The sequence below is a fragment of the Salmo salar genome, chromosome 10 (genome assembly GCF_965601325.2).
Source record: "Salmo salar chromosome 10, fSalSal1, whole genome shotgun sequence".
In the NCBI taxonomy this organism is placed as follows: Eukaryota; Metazoa; Chordata; class Actinopteri; order Salmoniformes; family Salmonidae; genus Salmo; species Salmo salar.
In genome coordinates this window covers 116,624,426-116,636,552 of record NC_138300.1, presented here as the reverse complement: position 1 = coordinate 116,636,552, position 12,127 = coordinate 116,624,426, and the positions used below count along the sequence as shown (strand labels likewise).

The 12,127-nt window shown below is 45.0% G+C and overlaps 1 protein-coding gene across 1 annotated transcript in view; it reads left to right on the top strand.

The window, feature by feature from the left end:
• The window catches only part of LOC106561624 (PDZ domain-containing RING finger protein 4), a 176,465-nt gene that overhangs the window by 149,193 nt on the left and 15,145 nt on the right, over positions 1-12,127 (top strand). Inside the window, exons 5-6 of the mRNA XM_045688468.2 lie at positions 8,690-8,752; positions 11,511-11,612. Coding sequence (XP_045544424.2) covers positions 8,690-8,752; positions 11,511-11,612 — 165 coding nt within the window. The remainder of the gene's footprint in view (positions 1-8,689; positions 8,753-11,510; positions 11,613-12,127) is intronic.

Sequence of the window (12,127 nt, the reverse complement as noted above, 5' to 3'; positions counted from 1 at the left end):
TTTCTCTCTCTCTCTCTTTCTTTCTCTCTCTCTCTCTCTCTCTCTCTCTCTCTCTCTCTCTCTCTCTCTCTCTCTTTTTCTTTCTCTGTCTCTCTCTCTCGCTGCCATTCGTTTTAAGTTAACTCAGACCTGCAAGGTATTTGCTCCGGGAACATGAGCTGAATACAGATCGCAGTAGTCTGTGTTGTTACTGGCTGGTTTCCTCTCGTGTGTTCAGTCTATAAAAAAATCAAGCCAAGGAGAACGTGCTTCATTCAGATGAGTCCCTACTAAATGTCACTACTTATTGAAGCTGGGTTTGAGACAGTGGATGGTGTGCCCTGTGTGACGTCACCATTGTGATCATCACACCCTGATCTCACATTAATATCAACTCAGCAAAAAAAGAAACACCCCTTTTTCAGGACCCTGTCTTTCAAAGATCATTCGTAAAATTCCAAATAACTTCACAAATCTTCATTGTAAAGGGTTTAAACACTGTTACCCATGCTTCTCCAATGAACCATAAACAATTAATGAACATACACCTGTGGAACGGTTGTTAAGACACTAACAGCTTACAGACAGTAGGCAATTAAGGTCACAGTTATGAAAACTTAGGATACTAAAGAGGCCTTACTACTTACTCTGAAAAACACCAAAAGAAAGATGCACAGGGTCCCTGCTCACCTGCGTGAACGTGCCTTAGGCATGATGCAAGAAGGCATGAGGACTGCAGATGTGGCCAGGGCAATACATTGTCTGGGACCTGTTGGATTGGAGGGTGAGGGCTAGGGCCATTCCCCCCAGAAGTGTCCGGGAACTTGCAGGTGCCTTGGTGGAAGAGTGGGATAACATCTCACAGCAAGACCTGGCAAATCTGGTGCAGTCCATGAGGAGGAGATGCACTGCAGTACTTAATGCAGCTGGTGGCCACACCAGATACTGACTGTTACTTTTGATTTTGACCCCCCCACCCACCCCCTTTGTTCAGGGACACATTATTCAATTTCTCTTAGTCACATGTCTGTGGAACTTGTTCAGTTCATGTCTCAGTTCTTGAATCTTGTTATGTCCATGCAAATATTTACACATGTTAAGTTTGCTGAAAATAAACGCAGTTGACAGTGAGAGGACATTTCTTTTTTTGCTGAGTTTAGATAAACTATACAATCTCATGCAACTATTTTGCAAGTCACCAAACGTACTAAGGACCTCGAATATCATCCTTTGTGTAGTATGACTTAGCTTAGTATATTATTTGAGAAGCATATTTGCAGTGTTTATGAAAACTTTATGAATGCTTTATAAAGCCTTTATACATGTTTTCTATACTTTATTTATTTATTTGTATTTTATTTCACCTTTATTTAACCAGGTAGGCTAGTTGAGAACAAGTTCTCATTTGCAACTGCGACCTGGCCAAGATAAAGCAAAGCAATTCGACACATACAGCAACATAGAGTTACACATGGAATAAACAAACATACAATCAGTAATACAGTAGAAACATCTGTAAACATGAGGTAGGATAAGAGAGGTAAGGCAATACATAGGCCATGGTGGCGAAGTAATTACAATATAGCAATTAAACACTAATGATAGGGTGTGCAGAAGATGAATGTGCAAGTAGAGATACTGGGGTGCAAAGAAGCGAGATAGATAAATAAATACAGTATGGGGATGAGGTAGATTGGATGGGCTATTTGCAGATGAGCTATGTACAGGTGCAGTGATCTATGAGCTGCTCTGACAGCTGGTGCTTAAAGCTAGTGAGGGAGGTAAGAGTCTCCAGCTTCAGAGATTTTTGCAGTTCGTTCCAGTCATTGGCAGCAGAGAACTGGAAGGAGAGGCGGCCAAAGGAAGAATTGACTTTGGGGGTGACCAGTGAGATATACCTGCTGGAGCGCGTGCTACGGGTGGGTGCTGCTATGGTGACCAGTGAGCTGAGATAAGGCAGGGCTTTACCGAGCAGAGACTTGTAGATGACCTGGAGCCAGTGGATTTGGCGACGAGTATGAAGCGAGGGCCAGCCAACGAGAGCAGTATCTTCTACAGTATCTTAGTCACATAATAATGTTTACATATCTTGCATTACTCATCTCATATGTATATACTGTATTCTAAACTATTCTACTACAGTTGAAGTTGGAAGTTTACATACACTTAGGTTGGAGTCATTAAAACTCGTTTTTCAACCGCTCCACAAATGTCTTGTTAACCATCTATAGTTTTGGAAGGTTGATTAAGACATCTACTTTGTGCATGACACAAGTAATTTTTCCAACAATTGTTTATAGACAGATTATTTCACTTATAATTCACTGTATCACAATTCCAGTGGGTCAGAAGTTTAAGCTTGGAAAATTCCAGAAAATTATGTCATGGCTTTAGAAGCTTCAGATAAGCTAATTGACATCATTTGAGTCAATTGGAGGTGTACTTGTTGATGTGTTTCAAGGCCTACCTTCAAACTCAGTGCCTCTTTGCTTGACATCATGGGAAAATCAAAAGAAATCAGCGAAGACCTCAGAAAAAACATTGTAGACCTCCACAAGTCTGGTTCATCCTTGGGAGCAATTTCTAAATGCCTGAAGGTACCATGTTCATCTGTACAAACAATAGTACGCAAGTATAACCACCATGGGCCCACTCAGCTGTCATAACGCTCAGGATGGAGATGCGTTCTGTCTCCTAGAGATCAACGTACTTTGGTGCGAAACGTGCAAATCAATCCCAGAACAACAGCAAAGGACCTTGTGAAGATGCTGGAGGAAACAGGTAAAAAACATTCTATATCCACAGTAAAACAAGTCCTATATTGACATAACCTGAAAGGCTGCTCAGCAAGGAAGAAGCCAATGCTCCAAAACCACCATAAAAAAGCCAGACTACGGTTTGCAACTGCACATGGGGACAAAGATCGCACTTTTTGGAGAAATGTCCTCTGGTCTGATGAAACAAAAATAGAACTGTTTGGCCATAATGACATCGTTATGTTTGGAGGAAAAAGGGGGAGGCTTGCAAGCCGAAGAGCACGGGGTGGCAGCATCATGTTGTGGGGGTGCTTTGCTGCAGGAGGGACTGGTGCTCTTCACAAAATAGATGGCATCATGAGGGAGGAAAATGATGTGGATATATTGAAGCAACATCTCAAGACATCAGTCAGGAAGTTAAAACTTGGTCGCAAATGGCTCTTCCAAATGGACAATGACCCCAAGCACACTTCCAAAATTGTGGCAAAATGGCTTAAGGACAACAAACTCAAGGTATTGGAGTGGCCATCACAAAGCCCTGCCCTCAATCCTGTAGAACATTTGTGGGCAGAACTGAAAAAGTGTGTGAGAGCAAGGAGGCCTACAAACCTGACTCAGTTACACTAGCTTTGTCAGGAGGAATGGGCCAAAATTCACCCAACTTATTGTGGGAAGCTTGTGGAGGGCTACCCAAAACGTTTGACCCAAGTTAAACAATTTAAAAGCAATGCTACCAAGTACTAATTGAATGTATGTAAACTTCTGACCCACTGGGAAGGTAATGAAATAAATAAAAGCTGAAATAAATCCTTCTCTCTACTATTATTCTGACATTTCACGTTATTAAAATAAAGTTGTGATCCTAATTGACCTAAGACAGGGAATTTTTACTAGGACTAAATGTCAAGAATTGTGAAAAACTGAGTTTAAATGTATTTGGCTGAGGTGTATGTAAACCTCCAACTTCACCTGTATATCTTAGTCCGTTCCTGTCACGCCCTGACCTTAGAGAGCCTTTTTTATTCTCTATTTTGTTAGGTCAGGGTGTGACTTGGGTGGGCATATCTATGTTTCTATTTCATTGTTAGCGTAGTATGGTTCTCAATCAGAGGCAGCTGTTTATCGTTGTCTCTGATTGGGGATCATACTTAGGCAGCCCTTTTTCCCACCTGTGATTGTGCGATCTTGTTTGTGTGTAGTTGCTTTCTGCACTGCATATATCTTTACGTTTGTTTTTGTATTTTGTTGTTTTTTCCGGTGTCATTTTTAATACAAGTAAAATGTATGCCTACCACGCTGCACCTTGGTCTCATTCCAACAATGAGCATGACAGAAGATCCCACCTCAACTGGGCCAAGCAGCGTGCCCAGGAGGAGATGGCATCCTGGTCTTTGGAGGAGGTTGAGGAGAGAATAGCCTGGACTTGGGAGGAAGTATTGGAGAGATACGAAAGCCTGCCGGGGAAGCAGGTGGAGGCAGCGAGAGAGGAACGGCGACGAGACCAGGAATCAAGGAGACGACGGAAACCCGAGAGGCAGCCTCCAAAAAAATTTGAGGGGGGGGGCACACGGGGTGGCGAGCGGAGCAAAGGTGGGAACAAGAACCAACTCCCTGTAATGTCGATGAGGAGTTGGTCACGGTTCAGATACCATGCTTTGTGGAGATACGCAATGTGTCTTCAGTGCGCATCCACTGCCCGGTGTGTTCTATGCCAGCTCCTCGCACTTTCCGTGCGAAAGTGAGCATCCAGCCAGGACGTATTGTGCCGGCTCAGCGCTCCTGGTCTCCAGTACGCCTCCTCGGTCCAGGATATCCTGCGCCGGCTCTACGCACTGTGTCGCCAGTGCACCTTCACAGCCCAGTGCGTCCTGTGCCAGCGCCACGCACTTGCCGGGCTAAAGTGAGCATTCAGCCAGGACGGGTTGTGCCAGCTCCACGCTCCAGACCTCCAGTGCGCCTCCACGGCCCAGTATATCCTGTGCCAGCTCCGCTCACCCGGTCTCCTGTGCGTCTCTCCATCCAGGTACGACCTGTGCCTGCTCCACGCACCCGGCCTCCAGTGCGTCTCCCCAGCCTGGTACGCCCTGTGCCGGCTCCACGCACAAAGCCTCCAGTGATGATCCATGGCCCGAAGCCTCCAGTGATGATCCATGGCACGAAGCCTGCAGTGATGATCCATGGTACGAAGCCTCCAGTGGTGATCCATGGCCCGAAGCCTCCAGTGATGATCCATGGTACGAAGCCTCCAGTGATGATCCATGGCACGAAGCCTCCAGTGATCATCCATGGCACGAAGCCTCCAGTGACGATCCAAGGCCCGGAGCCTCCAGCGACGGTCTGCAGTCCAGAGCCTCCAGCGACGGTCGGCAGTCCAGAGCCTCCAGCGACGGTCGGCAGTTCAGAGCCTCCAGCGGGGGTTCCCAGTCCAGAGCCTCCGGCGACGATCCACGGTCTGGTTCCACGGAAGTGGGGGAGCCTCAAGCGGAGCAGGGTCTGCGTCCCGCACCGGAGCCTCCACCGAGAGGAGATGCCCACCCGGACCCTCCCCTATAGGTTCAGGTTTGAGGCCAGAGTCCGCACCTTTGGGGAGGGGGGGTACTGTCACGCCCTGACCTTAGATCCTTTTTTTATTCTCTATTTTGTTAGGTCAGGGTGTGACTTGGGTGGGCATATCTATGTTTCTATTTCTTTGTTGACCTAGTATAGTTCCTAATCAGAGGCAGCTGTTTATCGTTGTCTCTGATTGGGGATCATACTTAGGCAGCCCTTTTTCCCCACCTGTGATTGTGGGATCTTGTTTGTGTGTAGTTGCTTTCTGCACTGCATATATCTTTACGTTTGTTTTTGTATTTTGTTGTTTTTTCCGGTGTCATTTTTAATAAAAGTAAAATGTACGCCTACCACGCTGCAACTCGGTCTCATTCCAACAAGGAGCGTAACAGTTCCGCTCTGACATTGCTCGTCCATATATGTATATAGTCTTAATTCATTCCTACTTAGATTTGTGTGTATTGGGTATATGTTGTGTAATTGTTAGATATTACTTGTTAGATATTACTGCACTGTTGGAGCTAGAAGCACAAGCATTTCGCTACATCCGCAATAACATCTGCTAATCACGTGTATGTGACCAATAAAATTTGATTTGATTTTAGTTAATTTAACGTGGGACCTATATTGGTTATCAGGATCTTTATAAAACTAGAATGTCAATTGAAATTGCTTTTCTAATGTAACAGAGTTAAGAAAGTACCATAATCTCACTCCACAGCTAGCTTGAAATGTCGCCGATGGAGCTATCGAATTAAATATTTTTCTAATGGTTGGTACGTTGTCAAGGAGGGTGGTCACGTGTCTTGCGAGCAGAGGATCACTGGTTGGAGCCCGGTATGGGGACAGGGACAATGAAGGAAGCTAAACTGTTAGCAGCACACTGTTAGCAGCACACTGACGTCCGTTTCATTATATCAATAATTGATGGTTCAACACGTTCTAATGAGCCTCAGTTATTTTTACTACACTCTATCCCTCTATATGTGCCTATAGATTTGTTTCTTTATGCAACCATTGCATACATTGCAACCCCCTCAGGCGAAAAACAAGCCAGCCTTTCATAAGACTTTGGCTGGGGTTAGAAGCAACTTTCACGCATCTTTGGTTACTTGCTTCTTGATTTCTTTGTGATACACACCCCCCTGCAACTAATAAACAACTAATCTGCAACTTGGTTGCAACTTTTCAACTTTGTGCAACTAGTTGCAAGCAAAAAAAATATATATATATATATATATATATAAAAAAATTATAATAAAGAAAATAATAATTGTTGCAAGCAACAGCCAATCAAAACAAATACTTTTGTCATATGATCCATTCAAAGGTTCGGAATTCCGACCCAGTTATCATGTCAACACAGTTGGCACACTCAGTGCTGTGCAACCCGTGATCAAGGTTGACAGAAGAGACATTAGCACAACGGTAAATGTATACACATTATTGGCATCATGGCTAGTCATGGTTTATGTACATGTTTGGCAGTCAATAAATACAATTTTCAAAGTGAAGCTTTCCCTGACCAGTTTCAACTGAAATTGTCCACCATGAACTGTGCTAGCTAGTTTAATTCGTTGCTAGATTTGTTATCTGGTTGCTAGCTAGCTAGCTGTGTTGGTGTTTGCAATGTCATTTTGGCTAGCTAGCTAAATTGTACAGGCCACATTTTGTCTATATCTATGCTGTTACAATAACCATGTGGTTGGATCAACACAACTAGTGAAACCACGATGTAAAGCAGCAGGTGACATGGGTGAGTTTAGAATTCTCTAACAATATCACTGAAGCAGCTTCAATTTGATTGGCTGTTTTGTGAAAGTTGTTTCGTGTTACTCCAGCCACTGCTGGTGTTCTGACAGTGGATGAATCTCCAAAGTATTTTCCTCGATTCCTCAGATCCACTCTCCTCACCCTCCTTCTAAATATGTCAGTAGGTATGCGAGGAATTGAGGAATATACTTTTGAGATTCACTCTGTGTGTCAGGCAATTGCCAGAGCTGAGAGCAGAGTCCCTCTTCAGCCCGTTGACCTCAGAGTAGCACTTCTAATGAGCGGTCCTTTGTGACTGACCAGACATGCGAGCACGCACACACACACCAGATGCACCATGAAAATGGAACACTCAGGCTGGCCCAGCGTTCTCAGGAGATCCCGCCTGATTGGACAGAGTGAAACAAATGGCTCCAGAAGGCAGAGTTGAAGGAGTGGCCTACCCCTTCGTTCAGTATCATTAGAACACAGAATCATGGGAAGGAAGAATCATGGGAAGAAAGAGGCATGGGAAGGAAGAGGCATGGATGGGCTGTGTAGAGAAGGCAGTGTAGAGAATGCTGAGTCATGGATGGGCTGTGTAAGGAAGGCTGAGTCATGAATGGGCTGTGTAGGGAAGGCTGAGTCATGAATGGGCTGTGTAAGGAAGGCTGAGTCATGAATGGACTGTGTAAGGAAGGTTGAGTCATGGATGGACTGTGTAAGGAAGGCTGAGTCATGGATGGACTGTGTAAGGAAGGTTGAGTCATGGATAGACTGTGTAAGGAAGGTTGAGTCATGGATGGACTGTGTAAGGAAGGCTGAGTCATGGATGGACTGTGTAAGGAAGGTTGAGTCATGGATGGACTGTGTAAGGAAGGTTGAGTCATGGATGGACTGTGTAAGGAAGGCTGAATCATGGATGGGCTGTGTAAGGAAGGCTGAGTCATGGATGGGCTGTGTAGGAAAGGCTGTGTAGGGAAGGCTGTGATACATACTATGTATTTTCTTTGTGTCTGGAGTGTTACATCGATGGAAGGTAGAGTTTACCCCAGCAGAGAAACCAACTGATAAAGAAACATACACATGTATACAAGTATACACATGAACAAACACACATACACACACACACACACACACACACACACACACACACACACACACACACACACACACACACACACACACTGTGTAGTCCCTGATTGTAATAGTCTATTCGACAATCCCCAGGCGTACACATGTCCTGACAGGTTTTATAACGCTGTTCATTTAGCTGCTGCAGAAGTAAAGTGGCCTTGATACCTGGGCTGGACAGATGCTATAACACATTCTAACATCAAAGGTATTTCTTTGGCTGCAGTGGCTTCAACCAATCAACAGTTGGTGTTGAAAGAGATCCTTTGTCTGGACGTAATGTATAAGAGTAGATTGTACTACCTACTGAGGTGTTCTATAATTATTTTGGGGACTAAATGAATCTTGGATATCATAAGACTTTTAGACAATGCTTTTATAACTTAGTATTTTCTGTAAAGGTATATATGTATTTGTGTATGGGATGCTGTATTAAGGCATTTTGGCAAAACTCCAAAAGGCAATTTTGTGTTCCCTCTAAGCATTGAATCTAACAAGCTCTCCCAAACCCCAAACAGGTTGGGCCAAACAGCATCGCTGCAAGGGATGGCCGCATCAGAGAAGGAGACCACATTTTACAGGTAGGAAACCATTTCATTCTATATGTTCCTCTCTCATCACTCTTGCTCTCTCTCATTTTTCTCTCGCCTTCTCTCCTCCCTCATCAGAGGTGGCATAAACCTATTTTTATTTCACCTCCCTCTGCCATTGACTCCCAGCACAAGAACCCATTCATTTTTAATGGCGTCACAGTAAAAGAGAAACTCATCCACTCTGTGACAGTTAGCGATGAGGAAATGTCCCCCTGGCTGTTTTAGTTATCGACTCAGCATTCGACTGAGCTTTCTAAGCGCTGTAAGAGCAGTTTAGGGATGCACCTAGTCCGGAAATATCCCCCACCCGCCTCTGGATAACACGCCCACGCACACACACATTCACGTGTACACACACAAACCCCTAGGGGAGACGGAGAGTTCCCTCCATGTTATTACCCTTAGCTCCATCCCTGGGTCGGGGAACCCTGGAGTAGGCTGGACACATGAAATGGTTAACAATGCTTTAAAAAAAATAAAAACTAGTTCAAAGCATATGCCATGGAGCCCAGTTTCATAATATTACCATATGTCCACGCTGTTTGCCATAGTTTAGAAATTAGGGCATTTTTCACCCTGCCAGCTCCAGTTAGTTCTATTGAGCACCGTGGCACCAACTCGCCTTCCGAACATTCTATTCCCAGCCCATTGTTCTACGTCACAAGGCCTGCTTCACTATTGTTGGCAATGAGACCAGCCCACGTTGAAACGTAAACAACAACAAAAAATTACTCATGGAACTCTGAGGTCGTCCCATTGATTCCTATAGGGGAAATATAGGTATATCTGTCTATTTCGCCAAATATCTCGCAGTTTGTATATTTCGATTTTTTCTAGTCGGAAACCTCTTTCTAATTACATAAGGTTGGGTAGCATACTCTGCTGTCATTGATCACTAGACAAAATAGTCTGAAGTTTTCATTTTTTTCCTACTTCCTCATTATGCAGACATAAGCACACTTGGCACCATCGAGGTGCGGATGTTTACTTTCTACACAAGTTGGTATTTTTCAGTTTCATCCTAAGAACAGATTGTAGTGGTAAAATAAAAAAGGGATACATATTTTTGTGCCATTTAGGCGAAATTGAATTCTGAGCATCACTCCAGTCAGAAGATGCTCTGCGAACGTTCGATACCATTCATTATGTATGAGCTCGCGCTAGTGTTCCAGCTAAGCCAATGTTCTTTTGCCATTTTTCAGCCTTGGGTGAATTTTGACTCGTTCTATTGTCCAGCCTACCTGGAGGCTACTAGTACCCTCCTAGGAGAGTCTTCCAGTGGACTGGTTAGAGGCCCAAACAACAGAGTCAGTGGAGCTGTCCTCAATTCAAGGTTCAGGGAAAGTTGTGTACACAGAAAAGGGGGATGCTTTTAGATGTAATATACAGAATTCAGGATCCTAGTGAGGTTGGTGTTTTGGGAGGTAGGAATAGAATTAAGTCATATATTTGGAGGGAGAGGCAGATTGACAGCTCCTTGTAGAGAGAGTGGTGGTAATGGGAAGTAGGTATAAACAGTGTGCTTTAGACAGAGCAGTAATGGTTTTGGGAGGCAGAAGCTTGCTACAGTAACGTGAGTGAGAATGCTATAGAGAGAGAAGAAAAGCTTTTGGAGTTAAGGACAGAGGTAGACGATAATGTTTTTCAGAGAGTGGTCTGTTTTCAGTGATGTGTTTCTGAATAGGGGTGAGTGAGTGAGTGAGTGAGTGAGGGAGGGAGGGAGGGAGGGAGGGGGAGGGAGGGGGAGGGAGGGAGGAGAGAGAGAGAGAGAGAGAGAGAGAGAGAGAGAGAGAGAGAGAGAGAGAGAGAGAGAGAGAGAGAGAGAGAGAGAGAGAGAGAGAGAGAGAGAGAGAGAGAGAGAGAGAGAGAGAGATGGGTACAAAGAGCTGTAATTAAAGGAAGAGGATGGAGGAAGGGTAAGCACTGTTTGGTGAGACATACGGCCGGCACTTGCTGCTTCCCTAATTTTCTGCCGCGTTGTGTGTGTTGTCCGTGTGTCTTCTGTGCAGTGCAGTACATGTGTTGTGTGACTGGTTTGAGCTGCGAGTCAAAGCGAGGGGTTTGGGTTAGTGGTTGTGATCCAGGCCACCACCCCATCCCTCCACTATTATCCCCCACTGACAGGGCCATTACTCTGGGCAGAGGAAAGCGGACTCCCCCCCGTCACGGCCCAGTTAATTGTGTGGGGCGTCTGGATGTATAAATGCGCGTTGCTTACGGATGCCAGATGCTTTCAGGAGCAGAGCCGTTCTAGTGCAAACGGTCGGTCCATGGACTACTACAGATGCTTTCAGGAGCAGAGCCGTTCTAGTGCAAACGGTCGGTCCATGGACTACTACAGATGCTTTCAGGAGCAGAGCCGTTCTAGTGCAAACGGTCGGTCCATGGACTACTACAGATGCTTTCAGGAGCAGAGCCGTTCTAGTGCAAACGGTCGGTCCATGGACTACTACAGATGCTTTCAGGAGCAGAGCCGTTCTAGTGCAAACGGTCGGTCCATGGCTACTGTCCCATTCATAATCAATCAAAGCTTGGTCCTGCCTGCCTGGCTGGCCTGCTATGGAATGCGGAGTAGACACAGACTGCAGATGCACAGGAAGGACTGTCTTGTTGTACAGTACCTTTAGCTTTTTGCCAACCTGGCTGGCTCTTTCTACGGTGTTTGAGTGAGATTAAAGAGGGAAAGTGGCCTTTCCCTTAGTGTGTGTGTCTGTGTGAATAACAGTGTGTGTTGTGTTTTCCCCAGATCAATGGTCAGGATGTGCAGGACAGAAAGGAGGCTGTAGCGGTGCTCTCTAGTGAAGATACTAGGAAATTCGTACTGCTGGTCGCCAGGCCCGAGATACAGGTGAGCTCACACACACACCACACACACACACACACACACACACACACACACACACACACACACACACACACACACACACACACACACACACACACACCACACAACACACACACACACAGAGATACAGTACAGTAGGAACATTGTGTTACTGGTCACCAGACCAGAAATACAGGTGAGTTTACAACCAGTTTTACCCCAATATTAATTTTCTTACCACAGTAAAAGTTTTTTAAACTCTCCCTTTAACACACCCGTACGGTAAACACAGATAGGTCTATACTGTAGGTCCATAGGACCAATATCCCTTTAACACACCCGTACGGTAAACACAGATAGGTCTATACTGTAGGTCCATAGGACCAATATCCCTTTAACACACCCGTACGGTAAACACAGATAGGTCTATACTGTAAGTCCATAGGACCAATATCCCTTTAACACACCCATACAGTAAACACAGATAGGTCTATACTGTAGGTCCATAGGACCAATATCCCTTTAACACACCCGTACAG